The sequence below is a fragment of the Metarhizium robertsii genome (assembly GCF_000187425.2).
Source record: "Metarhizium robertsii ARSEF 23 chromosome Unknown MAA_Scf_34, whole genome shotgun sequence".
NCBI lineage: Eukaryota > Fungi > Ascomycota > Sordariomycetes > Hypocreales > Clavicipitaceae > Metarhizium > Metarhizium robertsii.
Genome location: NW_011942176.1, coordinates 7363 through 26959, shown reverse-complemented (window position 1 = coordinate 26959; position 19597 = coordinate 7363). Strand labels below are relative to the sequence as shown.

Genomic DNA, 19597 nt, shown 5'->3' with positions numbered 1-19597 from the left:
GTTGAGTTGATCGCCACCCTGCGGTGGCCCATGACTGCTTCCTTCTTTTACACGCATCATGCTGAGGTACGATACTCTTTCGGTCTTGGACACTAGGCATTACTATATGACTTCCAGAATGCTGAACTTCATGAGCTGTAGAGGTTTTCTTGAATTATATAAACCGCCACGTCGATCTTGAGTGGATGTTGCCGTGATATCAAGTGAAGCCGTACCGTAGACATTCGCCATGTTGGCGGGCTCCTCAATCTGATCACTTTGGCTACTTAGATGACACATAAAGCATAAACCCATCTAGACTTGGTTCCCAATATAAGAGCTAGCGCGACGGCATCCTGGGATGTCCGGGGCAAAGTAGAGACAAGTATGCCTTCGTTTTTTATATGGTCTTCTACGTTATACTGGACTGTCGTCGGAACAATGTTGTCCTAGTCTTCAATACCTCAACATTGGCTTAACGCTGTGTACTGGTAATTTATTGATAATATCTCAGCCAATTTCAGCATCCGCGAGACCGGAATATCTGTAATTTTCAGAAACCTATTAGAGTTTTGAATCTCAACATTTTTGGGTTTAATCGACGTCGCAGGCTTATTACATTCTTCACGTTGGTAGCAGCATTCCAGTCGTTTCTTGATGAAATCAAGGCAGTCCTGTCCCGCAACATCCGGGGGTGGCAGTCGTCAAACGCAAAATTATGGCCAGGGAGTATCTGATGTCATCTGGTACAGAGATGTAAGTTCTGTCAAGGTCAAGTCGCTCATGCAGGGCAACAGGCACTGTTATACTGCTGCCTAGCAGGTAATAGCATTCCAACAAGTATCGATACATGCCACCAGTCTAAAAACGCTGAAGGTGCCACGGTTTGGTGGGCCCTTCTTCGCGGTTATAGGAGACCAGAGTCAACGTCATAACTACATGTACATTGTCAATACATTCATGGCTCACGGTGTAGGCGGTCTTACCTGCAGCGGAGGACTGGTGTTAAACCTACAAGTGAAAGGGTTCCAACGAATGCGGGATCGCATCGCATTTATAGTTTTCACCCCGCATAACTCAACTATCTGAATAATGTAATTTTCAGGTGATGCTACGTACCAAACTCTTTACTGGCGTCGTAATTACATGCTTTCGTTATTCTCACCCTGCCTCTGCTCCACGCCTTCCGTATGGCCCGACCTTCCGTGGCCAAAGTCAAAAAACTGCGACGACCACGCCATCGAGTCCACGATTTCCGCCGGCCAGTAGCAGTTTGTTGGCATTGGGCCACCAGACGCGGCAAAATGCTGCCCGTAATCGCCAACATGCAGCGAAGCCGGCATTGCACTCATGTACGATGGCTGGCTTTGAAAGTCTGGCGAATGGCTGAATGCTTTTACGCCGTCCCTCGAAGTCTTGGGAGTGCTCCCGCTGGCATCCTCTGTGCAGAGTTAGCAAGTAAGTCAAGTTGCCCGGGTCTCGTACGTACTCCATCGCACGCCGCACTCTTGCAGGGCCTTCATCATGTCTCGGGCGATTCTCGCTCCTGGCGAGTTCTTGCTGAGAGCGTCAAAAACCTTGAGACACGTCTCGGCGTCATCGGACAATCCGACGGTATCCAGCTCGGGTGACAGTTCGAGTGATTCCTCTGCAAACATGCTGGATACAAGCAGGATGGAGCTGGCGCAGACTAGACACGAAATCATCTGCCACCACGGAAAGTCATGAACCAGGTCCTCCTTGCTGGAGATGCCGTGGAGCAGCCGTGCCGTCTCGCGTGCTTCCATGATGCATGTCCTCTCGTTTGCGCGTATCAGCGGCCAGTCGAGCTGGCTGATGGTTGCGGCAGGGTCGCCCAGGTGCATCAAGAGCGGGTGGCACAGGTACGGCCGGTAGATGAGCGCGCGGAGATGGTGGTACTTTATGGCCAGCATATTTCGCTACTGCTAGTCAGATACTGAGGACGGGGCGAAAGCCGGTCAAGAGGTGTAGGGACATGCCTGTCTGCTGAATATGTGCGACTGCTCAAATGTATGCCCCAAATCAAAGCGGAGGACTCGTGGGAGTGCTAGTTTCCACTGCAGCAGCTGCCTATCGAGGTCTTTTGTATTCAACAGGTCCCCCGAGGCGAAATGGCTTCGCCGGGGGCAATACAGGCCTCGGAGGACGCGGCCAACGATTCCTGAAAAGGCAATCACGGCGAGGAAATAATCGCCCGAGGATGGAGTGTTGTCAGTTTTTTCTTCGATAACATCTCTAGTCCAATCAATCTCGGCGTCACTAGCTCGTGCTGGTAATGGGACATTAAAGTCATCATCGTGAATCGCGGGAGGTCGCCCGAGCTGAAGTGAGAGAAGTCTATCCAATACATAGATGGAATACCAGACACGGCGTCGCTCTTCAATCTCTAGTGAATGATTGAGTTTTGTATGGTCTATATCATCGTTTTCTACGTGCAGTCCAATACTTTGAGCTACGCGAACGGCTTGTCCGAGTATTGTCCAGCAGCTGTGACTGTTAGCTTGTCTGTATAGTAATTTTGAAACAATGGGACGTACCTCTCTGTTTTGCACACAACCAGGAGATAAAAACATCGCGCTAAAAGGAGAGAGACCTGCCCAAGCGAACGTTCTAGGTTGGTAGTTGGCGCCAAGGTCAAGGCGCACAGGAAATACTTCTCGTGTAGCCCATCATCAGTTTCGTCTTTACCGGGTAATGTTCTATAGTAAGCTCCAATAGCGCATATAGTATCTGCAAGCATCAGAATTGGGTCTAAAAGAAGCCCTTTGAGGAGACATGGCCTACATAATAGAGCGGTCCTGACGTTGCTCCTACCATTCTGAGCCTGGGGGCTGTCTTGGTCTCTGAGTGCCTTATAATCTTGCATGAATCGTGATTCAGGAATGAAAGGATAGGCGATGTGAATCGTTGTAAAGTACGCGGTTATGTATTGTTGAGCCTCCTCCAAGACAGGCAACAAGATGGTCTTACAAGCAGCCTTGTCAGGGGACACCAGACTCTCGCCTTGGTCATAGCTCTCGAAATCTTCTTGTGTCCTTGTGCTCCCGTCTTGGTTTTGGAGAAACTGTTTGACAAGGTTGACAAAGCGAATGTCGCTGACCTCGCCCAAATAGCCTGGAGATCGATCGGCGTAGCTAGATGGCGATTTACCACAAGCGTCGCTAGCCACTGCGCGCGGTGTGACTTCTGGTCTTGTGCTGGAGATGACATTGTCAAGCTGCGATTTGATCCTTGAGCTCTTTAAAAGGACTGCCTCTTGTTCCGGGCCAGACGGAAGCAGGGAAATGACATGGTCGAGCAGTCTTTCTTGCTGGTGTATCGCATCGTGCAAGTCTGGCAGACCCTCGGAAACACCAGGGCTGAAGCGGTCGCTTGTTCCAGCCCGCAAGCGAGGTCGCTGTAGGCGATAAATGCAGGTATATCCGTAACCGCGACACCTACTGCATGCCGGTCGTTGCCCGTCGCACTAGGAGCAGATTAACCCTCACGCGTCTCGACAGTGATGCGCCGTCGTATTGAAGACCTTACCTTGGACTTCATGGACCTGCATCTCTGGCAGGCTTTGGCAACCCGTTTCCGCTTGTATTCGGTGTCCATGCTTCAATGTGGCTTATTGATTTCCTTGACAGTTTTGAGTTGAATAACATTCGGTCGACGGAGGCGTTTTGCTGTTGCTGACCGGATATATCGGGAGTCTGGGACAATCCGGGTCAATTTGGCGGTGGGTCTAAACGACTGTATCCGCTTGTGCCGTTCTGCATGATGACATCAGAAAGTTGAGAATTTCCGCGGCCGTACATTTTCTTTTTTCTTGAAGCAGGTTGACAATACTGATTATTCAAGCCAGCTGAAGCCATCTATATGACCCAATTGATGGGGGGCTAGGAATCTCGGTGTATTTGCTGGGCGAGGCCGGAGCACGTGACTCGCGGACATGGTGACGCGATTCACATGTAGTCCAAGTCTCTCCAAGACTTTGGTGTGTGCGCGTGCGTTTGTTGCAAGAGCCAGAATCTTGTCTTGAAGCGATGTGAACCTCACCTAGGCCCGTGTTGACAAAAATTCCTAAATTTTCATAGAAAAACGAATGGATTTTACTTCAAAGCAAGCGCAACCATATACTCGTGTGCAAAATGTAGGGTATGGTGAGGTGTAACCAGCTAACCCGTTTCAAAAGAGTTTAGTGCCGCAGATATAACAACCGGACCTTTTACCGCGGAATTAACAATTTTATGCCGCGGAAATAATCCAGGTCTTATGCTGCAGAAATCGCACGACTCTCGCCCTGGGGTTCTGCCCGCATAACACTACCTGGACTCGTATAACACACTTGAAAACGGAATCTCCGTTTGTGCTGTCTGAATGACGTTTTAATTGTCAAGTGTCGCACTGTGAATCGGCCGGATCAAGCATTGGAGCATGAAGGGAGGAAAACTAGGAGTCGCAAGGCTGAAGGGCATGAGACCGAAGATGGTACTTCTTCCAAGCACTGCCGGGCTGCAAGCGATCAGGCCATTATGCAGCATCTATCCGTTTTTCAGTTTCAGTTTTCCGATTATATCATAGTCCACTCTATTCCTCGTTTCGCAATAAGCGCGATGATATGTAGCGGCGATGATATTAACGACCGAAAAACTACCACTGTCAGTGAGCCGCGCCTCAGAATCTTCTTCTATTTGACAATATAATCAGTTGTCAGTCCAAGGCATATTTTCCGGTATATCTGATTGTGAGTAATCCCTCAAATGACTATTTGAACTCAGCATTCGTTCCATAGAGCCGAAGCGCATGACTAGTGTAATGAGCGGACCACGGCATTAAGTACAACATCCAGACAAAACCATTGCAGCACGACTCCGAATGAGCCGTGTCTAGCCTAATACGGAAGGTTCTGGTATGCGTCCATGTATGCTGTACCTATTATTAGAAAACTGTAGTTGGTATATACAGAAACTGTCAAGGTTATATGGGATGACAGCGGCACGCATGGATCAATGTGGTAGCACGACCCCCATGCGGATGAGTCGGAGCATAGGCGCACCCGGCTTGCAATGATTAATGCATTTTAGTTACTAACGCACATGGAGGCTTCCCGGGTTAACACTGCCACTATTTAGCGCCGTTTCAAATTGCACTCTCTTGTCTACCGGACAAGGACACACAGCATGAGGCATAGGTCCGAGAGAGAAGTCCGCCTTGTCAGCCCACGGCCTGCCCTTGGCGCCGTAAAGGAGTTCTAAAAAGCAACAGCTGAAAAAAGGAAGAATACAGGCTTGGAATGCAAGATTGGAAAACTCCTCCTTCACTCTAGCTCATTGTATCAATGTTTTGTTTGCATCTGTGCTGAACGTCACTAGCCTTAGGGATATTGGCTATCGAGCCTGAATCATGATGCCCCCAGTGTAGGAGTTGGAGCAAAAGAATATCATATGAGTCAAGCCACTTCAAATCCCCTGTCTCTAGCATGAGAAATGGCTGACTCTATTTCCCGTCTTTTCGGAGTTTTACCTTGCCCTAGTGATGTAAATGGTTAGCAACACCAAGCGCGTTCTGGTGAAACGCATGATTTCCGTCCCATTGTGGGCCAAGATGAGGCTTGGATCTCGTGTATACCTTGACTATCGAATGCCTTTGTCGTTTTGAGACGCGCCATTCAATGGCGATCCTCCGACACAACCGGCGCAGGCATGTAGGTTGAAAATTTATAGACAAATTTCTAATTGTTAACTGTATAAATACCATGTCTCGTCGCTATTAGGTTCGTCTCATAATGCTTCAACTTGATTCATCAGACAGATACAGTTTCAACACTCTTTTACCGTCAACACACTATCATGGCTATTCTCAAGGCCTTCACTACTGCTGTTATAGCCGCTCTCTCTTTGGGCGTTGCTGCTGCCCCTACGCAAGACAGTAACGGCCAAAAAGATAAATATATTGTCACCCTCAAGAGCGGCATTTCCTCTCGCGATGTCGAATCCCATATGAACTGGGCCCGAGGCGTCCATGATGCCAGCCTGGGTCATCGCGCCCTAGATTTGCCGGGTATTCAGAAGAGGTATGACTTTGGTGACTTCCACGCTTACTTGGGGTCATTTGATAAAGAGACTCTTGAGAAAATCATGGCCAACCCAGATGTAAGTCTATGTCTAGCATGGGATTTACCATGGGACAGTTATTATCTTTTACAAGAAATACTACTAAACGGATCTATTTATAGGTACTAGGCGTCGAGCCTGATGGAATAATAATGCCATTAGCGTTGACAACGCAGCAGAACCCTCCGTGGGCTCTAAGCGCCATGTCTAGCCGAACACCAGGCCCCCAGCCTTATCGGTACGACGATAGCGCTGGCGAAAATACCTTTGCATACGTCCTAGACTCAGGTGTCCACGATAAACATGTGGAATTTGGTGGCCGTGCTGCCCCGGGCTGGAGTGCTTACGAAGAGGACTTCCCAGACAGGCCTCATGGTGATACTAGTGGCCACGGAACCATGGTTGCTGGTATTATCGCCTCCAATACCTACGGTGTCGCCAAGAAGGCAAATATTATTGCTGTCCAGACGGATCACACAGTATCAGGAACGCTAGGTGGCATAGCGTGGGCCGTACGGGATATCCAGAGTCAAGGTCGCGTCGGTCAGGCCGTTATTAATTACTCGGGAGGTACGTATGCGAGATCTTTTGCACCTCTTGGTGTTTGTTGCATCCTAATTAGAAGTAGGACTCGAGACTATTCCTGATTCTGCCGGATACAAGTATCAACCCGGAGTTGCCATGGCCCAGAGTATGGATATTGCGTTCAACGAAGGGATTCTCTGCGTCATTGCTGCTGGCAACGACGGTCAAGTAGTTGAACAATCCTCAACTCCTTATCAAGGCAACTCTACTACTGCTTTAGCGGTCGGCGCAATTAACCAACAATGGAATTTTATGCGCCTCTCCAACCACGGTCCCAGCGTCGATATTCTCGCTCCTGGTGAGAATGTTATGACGATTAGTAAAGACTCCGACACGGCCACGACAGTACAGTCGGGTACTTCGCTCGCAGCTCCCCACGTTGCCGGGCTGGCGTTGTATCTAATCGCTGCCGAGAAGATCAAGACGCCCGCGGAGCTTAGGGCTAGGATCTTGGCTCTTGCCACCAAGGACAAAATTACCAACGTCCCGGCTAACACGGTTAACCTGCTTGCTTTTAACGGGGTTCAGTAGCCGATATTTGCGGAACAGGGGATTTAGGAGTTGTGGCGGAACAAAGGCACGGCTTACTATTGTCGACTGTGACTTACATGGAGAAATTGCTGTCAAGTTAACGACAAGTCCCCGAGGAAGAGTCCAAACCACTAGAAATTGGCATGATATTTGTTCCGGTCAAAATAGTTAACAAATACTAAAGCTACATGATTGCCCTATAAAGAAGTTTGAGCTATTCACCCTGTAATTGGAGACTGAATCTATTGGTGACAACCTCGTACTAAAAAGCTCTCATCCTAAAGCTGCACACTTTATGTGACTACATGTAAGTAACCTCCTCAAGTAGGCAGCGTAAAAGGCCACATTAGACCCAGTCAGCAAGTAGTTACCATCTTTATCCCCTTTTCTACAGCTACTCCCGGGACGAATCCATCACATGACTCCGCTGGTGGCGCTGAAACCAGCTTGTCGTCTTTGGCAAATTGTCGACAAGATTAATCAGTCACGCCGTTAAGGAGACCAACGTGGAGTCACAGTGGTAGTCAGGGTAAAGACGATGTAGCCTCGTGGAACTTGATCGTAGATTCAGCAAAGTAATGTGAACATCTGCAGTCAGGCAAGTGTGCTTGCCAAAGATGACATCTATAACGGCACCAAAAGGCGCTCATTCTATTACCTCAGAAGTATCTAAGCAAAGGAAAAAATGAAAAATGAAAGCGATGTCTATCCTGTGAGCAGCTTTGCCGAAGCGACGAAGCGAAAAAACCATGTCTAATATGATAAACCCTAGAATTTCTGGGTACTTCCTACAATGCCGCAAACGTAACATTATAAAAAGAAGCAGCAAATCCCGATATCAAGGTCCTGCTATCTGATAACCACTTCATCTCAAGTTGATGAGATGAAGCTAAACTTGTCCAGGTCCTTGTGTAATCTACTTAAGACCCGCGCCTCCCTCCTCGATGAGCGGGATATCGCCGGAAGAGTTATACTCAAAAGTACATTTGAATGGATCGGCCCCAGCGTCCATAACGTTGAGGGGCGACTGCACGCATTGAAGCATCGCACCGCATTCAGTCTTTACCGTAAGCACATCCCGCAGAGTCAACTCTATCGTCTCCCCTTCGCCGGCGGGGACCTGCTGCTGGTCCAATTTGAACCTCTTGCCGTCCTGCAGATAGGCCTCCTTGATACTGGTATCGGTGCATTTCAAGTCGTACTCTCTGAGAATTCGGGACACGACGGTATAAATGTCCCTGTGTCTAATCTTGCGCTCCTTCTGGACGTTGAGGCAGATGATGCCGGGGGGCGTGTCGGCAGGGACTTCGTCCCTGTCAATCATGAACTTGCACTTGCCCTCACTGCGTCGGGGCAAGAAGGTGATTGCCACGTCTGCTTGAGTCTCTCCGTCGTCGTTCTTGCCTGCGTCGGCCCTTGGTGCTACACCAATCATCCGTCGCCGCTTCTTCTTCTCTTCCTCCTCGTCCTCGTCTGGCTTATCCTCGTCCTCGTTTTCTTCCGGATGAAGTATCTGGTCTAGCTGGTTCAAGAGAGGGGTAAGGGTAGATCCTTCAGCGCGTGCAACCAGCCCATCTCCAGTCGAGGCATCAAGTGAAGTGACTGCATTTTCGCCGGTTGCAGGAGCACCAAGGACTGCTGCCGGAGAGAGCACGAGTGCGCTAAGAAGAACTCGGAGTGCCATTGTGTTTAAATAGTGTAATGAGTGGATTTTGTAAAGATGTTGAGGGTTGACGTCGGTGGATTGAGTGCAATGATAATGAAAGAGGTGCTCTTCACGTTCCTGATGCAGAGGGAAAAGGACCTTTTATACATTTTGATCCTACCTCGGAGCACAGAGTTTTATGGCGACGAGGGTTCTTTCCAGTCGTCGCCAAAGCTCGCATAAGCGAGCTCATGCCTGAGTTTTGAGCAACTAAGTTGGAGAATCAGACGATAGTCAACTCTTAACGAGGGGACTCGTAAGGCTTGATGCTTATCCGGTATAGCTCACCGGAACATCACGTCAGAAATTGAATATCATGTGGGTGGCTGTTGCAAACGCATAGCAACAACATGTATAATTCCAAATAGCTTGTCTCTATGCGATTCAATGTGCACGGCACGTTCCGGGTGCAATCGCTTGCACCGGGCGGAGAGGTCCCGCAAGTGTCAAGGGTCGATCATGTAACCAGACCACATGGCCTACTTGCCGAGCCGACATAGTACTGCGGAGAATAAATGCAAATTCATATCCATAAGCTCGGAACTCGGCGTGTTTTGTTCGCTTTATGACTCGCAATACCGTTTCTTAGACACCCTAGTTGAGCGGGCTGCACATAGTTGACATCAGTCCACCTCTGCCCACTCATGACGTAGGCCTAAAGAGTGAACTCTTATGCAACCAGTAGCGTGAATTACCTCTGCGCAAGTCCGCGGACGGCGACTAACTTTTGTTCGGCGCGCGCGAATCTAGCCCACTACTTCCTATATCTTGATTCATCCCGTATACTTAGTCGTTACTGCTAGATTACTGCTTGTATTTTCTTGTGCTTTGCCCGCGCTTCCCTAAAATAAAGGACAAACGCTCTGGTCTTACCTATAGCGCTTACATTCCAATTGCTAACTCGGCAGCGCATTCACATCTAGGTCCTCTGTGTAGCCGGCTATCGGTGCGGGCGGCGCGCGCGTGCCGAGCAGGGTGTTGGGTAGACCAAATCTTCCATCTCCGGATTTCTTCCGCGCAGAAAGTAGTTTAGGCTATCCTTGTCTAGACCCCTATTATTTGGGGCCTTACGGCTTCCTACATAGTCCCATTAGCTAGCCCTGGTCTCCCAATGGGGCACAGGACGTCTTAATCGAGTGGTTAAGTTCATCACGCAAAAGTACGTAAACAAAGCACCGTATAATATCGCATTAGCTGAAAGGAGCTTATAGTTTTAATCTGTCCTCCGTTGGTGATCGCATCTATGAGACAATTTCGTTCTCAACTTCTGTGCAGCAGTAGCTAGAGAAGACATGTGCGTCGTGAAAGTTGAAGGGGCATTACCACCAACCACATGAGGCAAATTGCTCAAAATATTGTACCATGACAAACACTGCCAGGGCATTGCCAAGCGTGGGTACGAGGCTAAAAAACCCGGTGTTCGGGGTTTGCAATATCGAGCGCATGAAGTCTCCAAGGATGCGGCAAGGTCAAGGTTGTCAAAAGTCAATAGGCGAGTGCCTTGCAGCAGCCAATCATGTGCTGCCGTTGCGGCCGTTTGAACCAGACAGCCGGATTGATTTTTAAATTGCTCGGCCCGCGCCATGTGGCCCCATTTTTTAAAGTGTCAAATCAATTTTTACATCAACTTGTCTTAAACCTGGAAGAACAGCCCTATACACGTTTCCCCTCTCAAGAGGAATAATACGTACCAGTCGTACAAGGTACTGCTATGTCGCGATAGCTAACAACAGCGCCTGTTACCTTCCAGAACGTGACTTTGTACCAAACTAGGCGGACCGGGAAACAGTACTCCCAAGAGTAATTACGACTCGATAGACTTGGCTCGGGCGCGGACGCAAGTTTACGCTCCCGTGGAGAATGGGTCTACTTTTGCACTAATTTGCACAGCAACAGCCGATAGATGCCAGCAGAGCCTCTTCAGGTTTCCGAAGATTTGCCGGAGCAGGGATCGCGGTAGTCGCTCTGATTCTTGGTTCATAATGCCTGCATGGTCCGCGCAGACGCAACATTAGCTGCAAAGTAAAAGCCCGCAAACCAAGGGTGCTCTCGCATTCCTTAACTTTCAAGCCGCTGGTGTGCCCATCGTGTACTCTATTCGAACATGTACTGCTTGTATAGTATAAAGTGCTATTTGTTGCAATCAAAATGCAATGGAAATTATGCTCTGCGCTTGCAAAGCCAGAACAGATTTTGACTATTTAGACTAACTTTCCAGTTCACAGCTGTAGATTGGTCATGGGAGGGTGCAACCCTGTTTTTGGAGCTTAGGTCAACGGCAGAAATATTCAAACCCTCTAGCCTGGTGTTGGCTACGGGAGGATTTATCCTTTTGAAGCCGGGCACAAACACCCAGCGGGCATCTTAGAACATCAACTTAGAACCACGTCTGTAGCTTCATGTGGATCGAGTCTGGAAACTATCTTCAATCTGAATCATCCTGGCAAAATACCCTACTCTGTCGTGAATTTGGGTTTTTTTATGCCCACCGACAATATTGATACGTGCATTCATAGCCCTCGGTGTATGTGAAGTGCGAAATGGCGCACTGGACAAAGTGACTGCCTTGGCATAAAATGTCTAGCTTAGCCATATTTGAGCAAAATAACATTGAAATGTAAATGGCTCCTGCTGCTCTACAACGCGAGAAAATGTATGCTTAGCTGTTCTCATCTGTCATCACATCACCCGGGCCATTGTCCTTGGCACTTAGCCCTCGGTCTTGACTCGGTCTCTCACCGGCGAATTCATTGACGGTTCATTGGATCCGGCGGAGCGGATACGAGACGGCATTTGGGGCAGGGGCGGGCAATTCCGACTGGATGCAAACAATTTCGGAATTACCGGGAACTCTCGACCCCTTACCATTGACGCTACACGCAACGTGCCGTGGAGCCAACTCGACTGGATGGATGGCACACCGGCTTGCTAAACGCCCACCGGCGAAATGTCGGGACGAACACGCCCGACGATGAACATGGCAGTACACGGCTATATTTCATAGTGGTACATAGCCTATACACCAGTCCATGAAGCAATTCACGCTAGGTTTCTCTCGATTTTCTCTACTTCTCACGGTCTGCGGGTAAAATAGTTTTGTAGTTCCGCTTCGTCCATCCGCATTGCCCAGACCTCCTCCAACATATCCGGTATACCCGACAGTCGCTTTGCCAATGTTACACGGAGACCACCCCAACAAGACCGCTTCAGTGCCCGATCAGAAAAGGGAGCTGTTATCAATGTCCAAATTTTATGACCTGCAATGTTTGAGCGGCGATAAAAAGTATCCCTTCCGCAGTAGGCGCCAACACTTTCAGCACTTCAGCCACTTCACCCTACCACTGCGATAATGAAGCTGGCACTACGAATAGACCATGAATCGAATGCAGACTCCTTCCGACCCGGCGATTGGCTGCGAGGAACATTAGAGATACGTGGTTGTCTGTTTAAACACCCTCCCCGGATCACGGCAACACTTTGGGGTGAGCAACGGAGCACAAGCCCAGCCCTCAGTATTGCCGCTTACCAAGCTTTCCTCTACAGGTAGACTGATAGTGAGGTTGTCTCCCGAAGGCAACGGTTGTTGTCCTACCGAGCATCATCATGCGGTAAGCGTACCGTCACAGCAATCCCCCGCTAGTGCTAATGCAGTGTCTAGTTATTTGAACAATCGAAGGAGCTCGAGGTTTCGCAGTCAACTGTTGTAAAGGACAAGCCCAACAGTTGCGTCTATTTGTGTCCCATGGAGTTCAAGTTTCCAACAAGTATCAACTGTACCTGCCCTGATGCCTGCCAGTTACCATCAACCATGACTATCCACAACGGCAAGCTCCGAGTAAAATCAACATATTCACTGTCTGCCACGGTGGAGCGACGTGTAGTTGGAAGGGTAACAAGATCCTACAGAGTCAAGCGGGAGTTTCCCTTCATCTGCAACCCCGTCATCCAGAATCTCCCCTCATTATGCGCCGTCGCAATTTCGGCTGATAAGCTAAGTCGAAGCGGCAAACTTGCCCCTAGAGAGTCTGCAGAGAGCAATTATGAAGAATCTCTGCCTTTGTACTCGCCGTCCTTGCAGATGGAGATAATTCTCCCTCAACCACCAGTACTGATTCTCGGGCGTGGGACGCCAGTGAAATTGGTGCTTCACACGCCGCGAGAGATAATGCAATCCGCTACCATCTACGTACGGAGTGTCAAATTGCAATTAAAGGCTACTATATCTGCTCTTCCGCGATCGACTTGGCATAGTGTGACTGACACACGTCTTGGAAACACTATAAGCGGAGCGGTGCCCATCAAGTCTGAGCATTTCCAGCTGGAACTGGGGGCTTGGGGAATGTTGATGGCCATGCAGTCCCGACCGTCCTTGAATTCCTGCCTGTTAAAAGTTGCATACTCCCTTGAAGTCGTCACAGGCCTATCGAATGGATTAGAAGGTCCTATACAGGTATGCCTTGTGCTATTTTGTTACTGTAAGTGACGCTAATCGACATGAGGATTCATAGTACCTCACGGCTTCTCTGGACGTTCTTGTGATGGATCCCCCTCCACCATATGAAGCTGTAGTTCCTAATGTTTTGTAAATCGAAATGGGCCCAATACTTGAGAAACCGCTTTGTCCGTTAATACTGTATGGCTGACTACTGGTGGGACGGCGTATCAGGATATCTGGGCCACCAAAATTATATTCGAAATAATATAAAACACTCATTGCTGGCCACGACTCTAACAGCCACGCAGACGTCCCTCCTTTCTCACGCATTTATCCCCATCGCAATTCGGCAAATAGAATATTCTGTCCAACGCCCTGCTTAGATGTCACCAGTCGAGTCCGGCACCTTTTTGTTCCCTGTACAGCCCTGCCACTCGTATCAAAATACGGCTCAAGCTCCTCTGTAACACCTCCTCAGTCGTCATGCCGTAAACACTCGTTCCTGACACATCCGCAGTCCTTGCAGTTACCTAGGCTACAAGCCACATTTGATGCTTTAAAAGACAATCCCCAAGGAGTCTTGCAGGTCGGCCGCGGCCCAAGCCCCAATTGTTTACTGTCCAGCACCACCTTCTCTCGAGGCGACATCTTGCCCAGCAGTAGCCGCCCTTGCTGCATCCGTAGTTGTCTGAGTTCCAGCAGTGGTGCTAAAATAACCGTTTCACACTTTGTCCTTCTCCGAGTCCACCGGGTGGCCGGCGCACTTACGAATATCATTACGGTCAACGTTCGCGAGGAGCGTGGCATTATCGACCTTGATGACTCGGATGGAGCCGCATTCATTGTTGGCGTCGTCTTGCGCAGAGACAACATCGGCTGGGGCAGGGAATGCTACCTGAGCGTAGATGATGGCAATGGCTGCTGCTTTAAACGACTTTATGGTGATGAAGTACATGATTTTTGCCACGAGGAAGAAGTGAATTCAGGCAGAGATAAATAGACAAAAGCGGTATTCTCTTAGAGGGTAGGGACTAGGTTGTAAGCCTCTGTTAGATTTTGGAGTTTGAGGCAAAGTTTTGTACTTGTTTCATGAAGGCTTCATAATTGCAGTTCCCCGAATGCACATATACACCACATGCGCTTAATGCAAGAGGGTTATAATAAGACATAGTGAGATCAGTCGAGGAGGTCGGTCATTGATACGGCTCCTGTCATAAGACGACTGCATCCAATAGTAAGTACAGTTCTGGCCACCACAGTACCAACAATAGACCGTGTTGTTCATTCGTTCGTCATATGTAGTACTAATACACATGAATCATTGTCTTGGAAACGCGCACGTGGCGCAGACAGTGTCTTAGTTGCGTGGATTGACTGGTATGTCGTTTTTTTGTTGTTTATGCGTGCTGCATTCGTTTCATTGCAGTCGTTCTAGATAAACTCCCGGGCCATGTAGCTACAAATCGCTACATATGCACCAATTGGCCGTGCCTCGTATATGTCTGGTGCAACACAGCCAATTGGTCAGCTGGTTGATGCCCAGGCCGCATCAAGAAACGACAAGTACCGACATCCGGAGTCCTTGGCCCCTCCGGCTGTCTTACTGAGACACCAGTGACGGTTCCATTATTAACTTGCTTCGCATTCTCTTTATCTAATCTTTATACACTTGACACTTCATACAAGGCGCTGCTGCCGACGAAATGTCGACCTTGGAGTAGGGAAGCCGGAGACAGTCTGTAATAAATAGCGTGCCTTACTTATTCTCTTTGGTTCGGAACACCCTGCCGGCAACCTCGGGCCCTGCAAATGGGTCGTTTGTATTTAACCATAAATTCAAAGAATCTCGAGCTGGTCTTAGCGTGCTCTGGGGAGATTCACCCAGAGCCCATGCAAGCCAAACCAGCCATCTAAAAGTCCGCTGATCTCTTTTTGCGGGAAGGATAGTAAAGCTGATGGGCTAAACACGATCGCACCTGCGGAGACATGGACACCGCAGACTGACAAGGCAAAACGGCATGTAGTGAAACTGTCTTGCCTGCTTCGCCCTCTCACGCCCCTCTCATCTTGTGTTGAGAAAACAACAGCAATTTACACAGCAGAATGATGATATTTTCAGTCTGGTAGATTATAGGTATCTTGATTAAGCAAGACAGTGATATTAATAATGACCAGACTAAACAACCTTGTACAGCCCCTGAAAACCCGGGAAATAGACCCCGTCAGAGCCCCTGAAGACCCCTGTGATGACCCCAGCCTCATTCAAGCCCTAATTTTAAACCCTAGAAAAAGCAGCCATTGTGACCTGCCGACCCAGCGCATCTCTCTCCATGTCGCCTCTACTACGCCGGTGGCCAGAAGATAGGTCCGGTCAAGCTACTGCATTTACCACCCTCGGGGTCCCAGGCACCGCCGCAGATTCTACAAGCCGTGTACCCAGCCTCGAGCTCCTCATCCGTCTGCCCGCCACCGCACTCAATCTCGCCCGCCGAATCGAAACAACTTCTCGGCGGCTCCGGCTCCGGCGGCGGCCAGATACGCGTGCCGGCCTCGCTCACGCACTTACCGCCCTCGGGGTCCCAGGCAAATCCGCAAACTCCGCAGATGGCATATCCTGCCTGCAGCTCGGCGGCCGACTGCCCGCCGCCGCACTGAATTTCGCCACTCGAGTCCGCACACGTCCCCGAGATCTCGGGGGGTATCGAAGCCGGAGAATTGGGAGGCAGCTTCCGCGGCCAGAGCAGCTCCCCGGTCTTGGTCATGCATGTGCTGCTCTCGGCGTCCCACCCGCCTCTGCAGATACTACAGACGGTCAGGCCGGTCCAAAGCTCTGCTATTGACTGGTCGCCGGTCACTGGCTCCGGGGGTGTATCGGGAGGCTCGGGAGACTCCAGCGGCCAGAGGACCTCGCCCGTCTTGCTCACGCATCTGCCGCCCTCGGCGTCCCAGGCAAACCCGCATCCTCCGCAGACGGCACGTCCCGTCTTGAGCTCTAGGACTGTTTGTCCGCTGCCGCACTCAAATTCGCCAATAGAGTTGGAACATATGTCTATGGGCTCTGGCTCCGGGGGCGTCTCTGGTGCAGATTCAAAGTCCTGTCCGGGGGGGTTCAGCGATAATATAATCGACACCACGCGGCACTGTAAAGTGCACTCATCGCCGCTGGGTGGGAGGTCAAATAAATTACACTGAATAGGTGTTAGCTCTGCAAAAGCCATGGCATAATGTTGCCCTTTGCACTCACCCTGCACTTTCCGAACCAGACGTAGCGCTCCGGCGGCGTTTCCTCCTCCTCTTCTTCCTCGCTCTGAATCTTCTCCAGCTCTTCTGCGAGCTTGTTGCAGCTCTCTTTGAGCTGGGTCGTAACAATAGCGCCGTCTAATTCCTCGTTGTACATCTTCTCGCATACTCCTGCCAGCTCTTCCAGGCCCTTGATTCTCTGGTTCTCCTTTTCCTCCTCCTCTCGACGTGCTTTTTCCTTGGCTTGGGCCTCCTCGCGGAGGCGCTCATTCATGTCCCATTGTGTCTCTCCAAAAAGACGAAACACGCTCTTGAAAAACTGGATCAGCTTATACTTGAGCTCGTTGCCGTAGATATCGTCACGCTGGGGTCCGCCAATAGCTTCCTGGAGGCTAGCCATGGCGTCGTCAAACCACTTCACAGCGTGCCCGATGGGATTATCCCATGCCTTGACCATTTCGAGAATATCGCGTGCGTAGGGGGCTACAATCATAAACGCGGCAGCCTTGCCAATGGCCTTGGGCACGCGCAGGCGGCATGACAAGCCGCGCTTCAGGCACGGCGGGCCTTTGGGGTACGTGGTGCCCGGCTTCTTTCTCGGCCCCTTGAGTGTGTCGGTTCTCCAGTCTGAGGAGCCCAGTTTGGGCCGATGGAGCTCCGGTAACCCCCCGGGCATCTTGTCGATCGGGGGCTTGGGTCCGTCCTTAGGGAGTTTGGGCAGCCCGGCCAGCCCCCAGCCCGGGATGCCGGCCCGTACTGCATCGGAAAGAAGCTTGCTCGGCGGCGTCTCCTTGTACGGCGGACCCGGCGGCGCTCTGTTGACGATGGCTAGGTGTGCGCTGGCTAGTCCCAGGAGGCCAAGACAGGGAATTGAAAGCTTCATGGCGTGTTCTGATGAGGAAACGCAGGGTGGGAATTGAGGGCTTGTACGGACTGGAGTTAAAACTTGGCATTATAATACTAGAGGCAAGTGGTGGGCTTTATATTATTCGGCTGAGACTGAAAAGATACCTTGTTGACTGAAGCAGAGACTTCAAGACGTATTCAATCTTGGCATGTTTTTGGACGTGGTCTCATTTTGCTAGCATACATAGACTATCCGCGGGTTGCGGGGGTACTGTTCTTTGTCATGACATCTGAATACGGAATACATGGGACAGGGATGGAGCTGACAATGCTTTCCTGAAAAGGGGACGGCTGAATACATGACCAGTGAGTACGCGGGAGCGCCTTGTCTTGTTGGACAATCTTCAATACATCTGGCAGGGACCCCATAGATAGCTGGCAAAAGTGAGAAGTCTGCATGTTTTGCGTACGGATTCTCTGTTTGATCGTAGTTGCCGCAGCGAGATTTTCTTCATTTCTCCCGATTTACAAGAGGACAGACACCACGTCAGCGGCGGGGTCTATTTTACCGTTACGTCACGAGGCTAGGGTTCAGAAAGGTTGGGCCCGTCCGCAGGACACTCGATGGTCTCTGGGACTATTATGCGAGATTGTGAGCGGCAAAGCGGTGCATCTTTTCGACTTGGGACGAATGGCTAACTTTGTATGGCGTAGGCTCGCATGACTTGCTTACCAGGGCGACAAGTGCATAAGCTCCACGGAGTCTCCCGCTTATAAGCAAATTAAGGTCATTTCGGGACTTGCCAAGCCCCCCATTGACCCGCCCTGCGGAAATAAGTTCCGGTCTATACGAGTTCGACTGCCGTAATCGTTGTGGGTAGTTCATTCCAGGATCCGGAGCCGATGAATCAATGCCAGATCAGCGGCATTTGTAGCCTGTTGGAACGGTGTATATTGGATACAATGTGCAACTTGGGTACGTAGGTAGGCACATATTGTGTGCATTACTCTCTGCACCCGTCTTGTCTAATTATTCTAGCGAAACCGATTGTGGTTGACTGTGGAGATTGAACCAAGTTGACGTACAAATCGGCATGAATATCCAGTCCCCCGCTTAAATTATTCTTTATGCGTGGCCTGACAGGGTAGCTATTAGCAGGGCTAGTAGCCTATTTTGTAGTTCACATATATTAAGTTATATAGAATTAAAAGAAATTGTAAGAATTATAATAAATACTTTAATTTGTTAAAAAATTTATAATAATCCTAAGTTAAAATTTTTACTTTTTTATTATAAAGGTCTTTTTAATTAGTTATTAGCTTTTTAACTAGGTTATATATAAAGAATAATTTAAGGGAAGATTATATACTTATAATTTATTAGCCTAAATACATTACTCCACGTTCCTTTATCTATTTGGGATGTTTATTATATATCTCGCCACATGCTCGTTCTATACGAACAGGGGCCACCATAAGGGTCTTGGAAGCCCATACGATGAACTTTGACGGAGTACAATTTATCCTGACTCGCTTGCCGAGACTTGACAGCCCACTAGACCCGCGTTTTTAATGCTGTTGCCGGTGCCCGTCCAAGATTATCAATCGCACGGGTTAATTAAAAAAAAAGACTGGACAAATTCAACCAAACATGATTCCTGAGCACAAGGCGGATCTTTTTTTTTTCTGGTACTACCAGACTTTTAGAAGAGCAAACAGACCGCCGCGGACCCGGGAATAACGGTGTTGTCCGTTGCCCACTACTTGACTTTATTGGCAGGAGACCATCAAACCGTCGCGGTCGAGACAGTACTATTGGAAATGCTCTGCTGCGAATCAAGGCCACCCGCAATATTTCGGGGCACCATCTCGTACAATCCGACTTGGCATTTGTAAGTGCTACAAATTTTACCCGGGGATTGACCGTCAAGGTGCGACAATATCGGACTTGAGTTGACATTACACTAGGGAAGAGCAACCTTGTTCATCCCACCGACATGATGCTACCAGTGAACAAGTTGGGGTTCGGGCATGACTGGCTGATTAGTCAGACCAGTCTGGTGATACAATTAATCGTTCCCGCCAGTCCGGCAATCACGCATCCGAAAGAGGCAAATTCTCAACGTGGTTCTAAGACATACATGGGCAAAATTGTAC

At 49.5% G+C, this 19597-nt stretch overlaps 7 protein-coding genes across 7 annotated transcripts; 2 read left to right on the top strand and 5 right to left on the bottom strand.

The window, feature by feature from the left end:
• Positions 1 to 1121: 1121 nt before the first annotated feature.
• MAA_11805 (uncharacterized protein) lies at positions 1122 to 1913 on the bottom strand (the record flags this gene model as incomplete). The annotated part of the gene is made up of 2 exons (XM_011412993.1): positions 1122 to 1420; positions 1469 to 1913. 2 exons carry the CDS (start codon positions 1911 to 1913, stop codon positions 1122 to 1124), a joined length of 744 nt encoding a protein of 247 aa, XP_011411295.1.
• Positions 1914 to 1958: 45 nt separating this feature from the next.
• MAA_10378 (transcriptional regulatory protein GAL4) lies at positions 1959 to 3597 on the bottom strand (the record flags this gene model as incomplete). The annotated part of the gene is made up of 4 exons (XM_007828376.2): positions 1959 to 2487; positions 2538 to 2730; positions 2785 to 3397; positions 3529 to 3597. 4 exons carry the CDS (start codon positions 3595 to 3597, stop codon positions 1959 to 1961), a joined length of 1404 nt encoding a protein of 467 aa, XP_007826567.2.
• Positions 3598 to 5834: 2237 nt separating this feature from the next.
• Positions 5835 to 7214, top strand: MAA_10377 (Peptidase S8, subtilisin, His-active site protein; the record flags this gene model as incomplete). The annotated part of the gene is made up of 3 exons (XM_007828375.1): positions 5835 to 6137; positions 6221 to 6668; positions 6727 to 7214. The coding sequence occupies 3 exons, from the start codon at positions 5835 to 5837 to the stop codon at positions 7212 to 7214; spliced, it is 1239 nt and encodes a 412-aa protein (XP_007826566.1).
• A 916-nt stretch (positions 7215 to 8130) lies between these two features.
• Positions 8131 to 8898, bottom strand: MAA_10376 (uncharacterized protein; the record flags this gene model as incomplete). Its single annotated transcript, XM_007828374.1, has 1 exon — positions 8131 to 8898. One exon carries the CDS (start codon positions 8896 to 8898, stop codon positions 8131 to 8133), a length of 768 nt encoding a protein of 255 aa, XP_007826565.1.
• Positions 8899 to 12727: 3829 nt separating this feature from the next.
• On the top strand, positions 12728 to 13505 carry MAA_11804 (uncharacterized protein; the record flags this gene model as incomplete). The annotated part of the gene is made up of 2 exons (XM_011412992.1): positions 12728 to 13369; positions 13428 to 13505. The coding sequence occupies 2 exons, from the start codon at positions 12728 to 12730 to the stop codon at positions 13503 to 13505; spliced, it is 720 nt and encodes a 239-aa protein (XP_011411294.1).
• A 462-nt stretch (positions 13506 to 13967) lies between these two features.
• Positions 13968 to 14309, bottom strand: MAA_10375 (uncharacterized protein; the record flags this gene model as incomplete). The annotated part of the gene is made up of 2 exons (XM_007828373.1): positions 13968 to 14061; positions 14119 to 14309. The coding sequence occupies 2 exons, from the start codon at positions 14307 to 14309 to the stop codon at positions 13968 to 13970; spliced, it is 285 nt and encodes a 94-aa protein (XP_007826564.1).
• Positions 14310 to 15696: 1387 nt separating this feature from the next.
• MAA_10374 (uncharacterized protein) lies at positions 15697 to 17477 on the bottom strand (the record flags this gene model as incomplete). The annotated part of the gene is made up of 2 exons (XM_007828372.1): positions 15697 to 16542; positions 16599 to 17477. 2 exons carry the CDS (start codon positions 17475 to 17477, stop codon positions 15697 to 15699), a joined length of 1725 nt encoding a protein of 574 aa, XP_007826563.1.
• Positions 17478 to 19597: the final 2120 nt, after the last annotated feature.